The sequence below is a fragment of the Lonchura striata genome, chromosome 8 (assembly GCF_050655825.1).
Source record: "Lonchura striata isolate lonStrDom1 chromosome 8, ASM5065582v1, whole genome shotgun sequence".
Taxonomy (NCBI): Eukaryota; Metazoa; Chordata; class Aves; order Passeriformes; family Estrildidae; genus Lonchura; species Lonchura striata.
In genome coordinates this window covers 12196136-12200240 of record NC_140710.1, presented here as the reverse complement: position 1 = coordinate 12200240, position 4105 = coordinate 12196136, and the positions used below count along the sequence as shown (strand labels likewise).

General features: G+C 44.5%; 1 protein-coding gene across 27 annotated transcripts in view; it reads left to right on the top strand.

The window, feature by feature from the left end:
• Nucleotides 1–233: 233 nt before the first annotated feature.
• FUBP1 (far upstream element binding protein 1) overlaps nt 234–4105 on the top strand; it is a 33865-nt gene continuing 29993 nt past the window's right edge. For 11 of the 27 annotated variants that reach the window (XR_014957048.1, XR_013340455.2, XR_014957049.1 and 8 more), the window contains exons 1-4: nt 234–439; nt 1306–1396; nt 3245–3283; nt 3632–3674. Coding sequence is in view for 21 of the 27 variants with exons in the window: in XM_085586353.1 (XP_085442479.1) it covers nt 326–439; nt 1306–1396; nt 3245–3283; nt 3632–3674 (287 nt within the window). In the remaining 6 variants the exon portion in view is untranslated. Of the gene's footprint in view, nt 440–880; nt 1110–1305; nt 1397–2369; nt 2433–3100; nt 3284–3631; nt 3675–4105 lie in introns of those variants that run through there. The other 16 variants (XR_014957046.1, XR_014957047.1, XM_085586340.1 and 13 more) reach the window with 4 other exon arrangements.

Genomic DNA, 4105 nt, shown 5'->3' with positions numbered 1-4105 from the left:
GCCCCTCGTGACTCCCCCGGCCCTATCAGCAGCGCCTCCAGGCGCTCGCGCCTCCCGTGGAAACATCGCGATCTCACCCCGCCCCCTGCAGGGCGGCCGCGGAGGCCCCGCGGGGCCCGCTGGGCGGGGCCGGGAGAAACGCCGCGAGGCTTCTCCGCCGTTCTGCGGCGCTCCCGATGAAATCCCGCCCGAGATCTCGCGAGGGTTCGGCGCGCTGCCCCCCCGAGCACGATGCCGCGCAGGAATGTGAAAGGCGCGCGCCCGCCGCCATTTTCTCTCTTTCTCGGCAGACAGCGGCAGCGGCCGGAGCGGCGCCGGGGAGGCCATGGCGGACTATTCCACGGTGCCCCCTCCTGCCGCGGGCGCGCCCGGGGGAGGTGGCGGCGGGGCTGGAGGAGTGAACGATGCCTTTAAAGACGCGCTGCAGCGGGCTAGGCAGGTGTGTGTGACTCCGTGGAATCAATGGGGTCCCGGGGCCTGGAGGCCGCGGTCTGGGAGCCGCGGGAACAGTGAGGGCGCTGGGGAGCGGGGCCCCTTCGCCAGCGCGTGTGCTGGGGGGAGCTTTGTCCCGTCCCCACGCCCCCTTTGCGCGCCAGCCCGCCCTGGGCCGCGAGGTGTTGGTGGGGCCGTTCCGCCATTGCCCGCGAACCGCTCCGCGACCGGCCGAGGGGGAGCAGCGGCCCCGCGGGCGGGATCCCTCCCTGGCGGCGGCGAGGCCAAATCTCGGCGGGCGAGTAGCGGCGCGTTATCGGGCCCGGCGGAGGGCGGGAGGGCGGCGGCGCCCGCAGCCTGCTCGGGCCGCGCCGCGGCCTGCGGGGCCAGGGCGGCCCTGGCGGAAGCTCTTTATCCCGCAGTTTTATTTGCGACTTCTGCCCCACAGGCCATGTTTTCGTCGCTTCTCGGGTGCGATGTTCGCTTAATAAGCGGTCGCGGTTTTGGCAGTATTTGAAGACCTGGTGTTGGTCGGGTTTTGAAATTGTTTGGCCGGTGAGGGCCTGCTGTGAGATACCACAGTGTTTGGCGAAGAACGTGTAGAGAAAGAAAATTCCCGTTGAGGAAAAAGGTTTTGGTATTTAAAGGTCAAGTTTTCGTCGGGATTTTGTTTGTAGGTGAGGAAAATTTAGGAGGCTCTACCGCTGAAGTATGAGCACAAGTCTTTAAAGCATTAAAAAAAACATCTATGTAGAAAACTGGGGTAATTTTAATGCGCATTGTTTAAATCCTTGAAATCTTTTAGAGGACGTGAAATAAACATGGGCCGAATTAAATATTTATTTTATTGGCTCACATCTGCCTTTTGTTTAGATTGCAGCAAAAATTGGAGGAGATGCTGGCACAGCAATGAATTCAAACGACTACGGTTACGGAGGGCAGAAAAGACCTCTTGAGGATGGAGGTACGCACTCAATCCTGCTGCATTTATTTTTGTGGAGTGTGGCCACTGTGCTAGAAAGACTGCAGGTGGTGTTTTTGTTTGTGGAATCATTTTTTTTTCCATAGCTCAGCATTAAAACATTTTTATTCCCCTCATAGATCATGATATATTTTTTCATTTTCAGTTTAGTGGGAAAATTTTAAATCGTTGTGCTCTCACCTGAAGTGAATGTAATCCTATTTTAAATGTGGTTTAAGTGCTGCAAATAGAAAAATGTATGCTGGGGAAAGGGACAGAAATGTTCTGGTTGCAAAATGCCTGTGCAGGTGTCATTGAAGTCTTTTGTGGTTCCGTGGCATTGGCTGCAACTTGTAAATTGCAATTACAGTAGGAAGTGCTCCTGAAGATGAATTGTTTCATTACCTTTATTACTGCACGGTTTCAACTGAAAGTATTAGTGCATTTCATTGTAAAAGCATAGGACTTTTACACAGGAAAGTAAGTTTTCTGCCTTGAAAACACGTTTGTTTTATTACACGTAGCGTAATAGTTCAGCCTACAGCATGTGTGAACCCTGATAAGATCATACTTGAATCCTCTGACCTGTTGCAGCTTTTTGGATTTGCCTTACACTGCAGTAAAGTTTTCTCCTGAAACGTGTGTGTGTCCTCTTTTGTCTCTTACAGAGCATCCACTTTGAGCTTAACAGGGTTTGATATGGTTAATACACACCAAATCCTAGCTAAATTACAGAAAGAAATCTTTGAGCTTGCTGAAATGCTTTCATAGGCCTCGCAAAAGAAAAGTGCCTTTTTTTCCTTTAAGAGGATTGAAACTCAGTCTACAGAATGTAACTAAGGCTTTATATCAGGAGTTCTTGTGTCCTACAGTAAAGTTTTTTTTTTCTATTAAAGGTGAGGTTTTTAATATACAAAAATGAGCTAATGATGCTTCAGATGATATATGTAATGTATTCTTTTTATTTTATGTGTAGATGGCTCTTGGACAAGTCCGAGCAGTACAACACACTGGGAGGGAATGCCCTCTCCTTTTAAAGGCAGGAATTTTTATTTATTACCTGTGTTTAGTATGTAAACATGACATAAACATTTGGATCTTTCTGGATTGACAGAAATATTTCTTGGAATATGTAGCTGAGTTTTTGCTGCACATAAATTATGGTGGTTCATATAGTCTTTATTTTGGGGTGGGAAGGAAGCATCTGAAGTATTATCTTTTCAGACATAGATTCATGATGCCTTTTATTTCTCTACTGTACGGAAAGGATTTGGTGGTTTTTGGTTTGTTTTTTTTTTTTGAAATTTCATACTATGAAATGTTAGATATTTGGATAGGTATTTCATATCAACATTCAGATAGAGATTGCATTGCCATGTGATACTGTTGTATTTTCAGATGTTTGGTCTAGATTTGTGGTCATTGTCAGAATTATTTTTTTAAGTTATAGTTGATTTTTGTATGGATTTGATTTTTTTTTTCTTTTTTTTACTATAGAAGCATCATTAGCTTGAGCAGCCAGCAAAGCTCAACTTTGTTCCTTGTCTTAGTTGAGTTTCAGTGACTGGGTATTTGTGAGCTATCTACACACAGTGCGTTCTGAAAGCTGCCTTTTGTTAAACTAATAGATACATGGAAAAACCTAACATCTTTTCAGCTGTACTAACCAGGTGCTGAGTGTTTGTGAGATTTTTTTCTTTTATTCAGATGATCAACTCCCTGAAATTGGAGGAGGAAAAAGAAAGGAAATAAAGGGGGCTAAAATACACTGGAAATTTACAAATCACACTAAAAGGCTTAAACACTTCGAATTTCTTGGCAAAAAAAATTTAAAAAATCTTAATTTTGCAGATCAACCAGATGCTAAGAAAGTTGCTCCCCAGAATGACTGTAAGTAATTTTTCATTTGTTGCCAAAAAAAAAACCTAAACAAGTGTAACATTGTCAGAACAACAGTTTGAAAGTGTTCTGGTAGGTGACACTTGAATAAGTGAGATCCAAAAAATGGTTGGGGGTTTGTGTTACATTGTTGAAGCAGCAGGAGTCTGCTTGGTACAACTGACAGGGGTGGTAGCTACAGTTGAGAATCTTTATAATAGCTTTTAAACCTTATGAGAACACTTTTTAAAAATAAACTTGGACAAAAGTTTGATACAATTGAGTTCGTTATCAAAGGAGAAGCTTAGTTGTAATCTATACCACTTGTTCGAATTTAATTTTAACAATATTTGTTTATAGCTTTTGGAAATCAGCTACCACCACCGATGCATCAGCAGCAAAGGTAAGAGTTACACTACATCTTACATAGGATTTTTATTGAAGCAAAGCAGTTTCCAGCAATTTTTTTGAAAAAACTGTATCAACATGTGAGGCATGTATTCTGTCTTTGTGTGATCTGTTGAAATGTAGCTTTAGCCAAAGTCAGACACTTAAAATGTACCTGCATTGCTCTCCCTTCCTTTCTCCTCAGCCTAGGCTGTGGATTGAGCTTCATAAAAGGAAAATATGTCTTCTTACTAATTCAGCATAGGTAATATAGCGAGAAGTTGGAAGCAGATAGGAAGAGAAAGGGGGTGATGCCATCTTGTAAACAAAAGGCAAAGCTGAATGACCTAAAACCAAATAAAAGAATTCAGACTACAACTTCGTTTTTTCCTCCACTAATCTCTTACCTAAATGACCAGATCTGGCTATTATTCCTGTGCTTTTGAC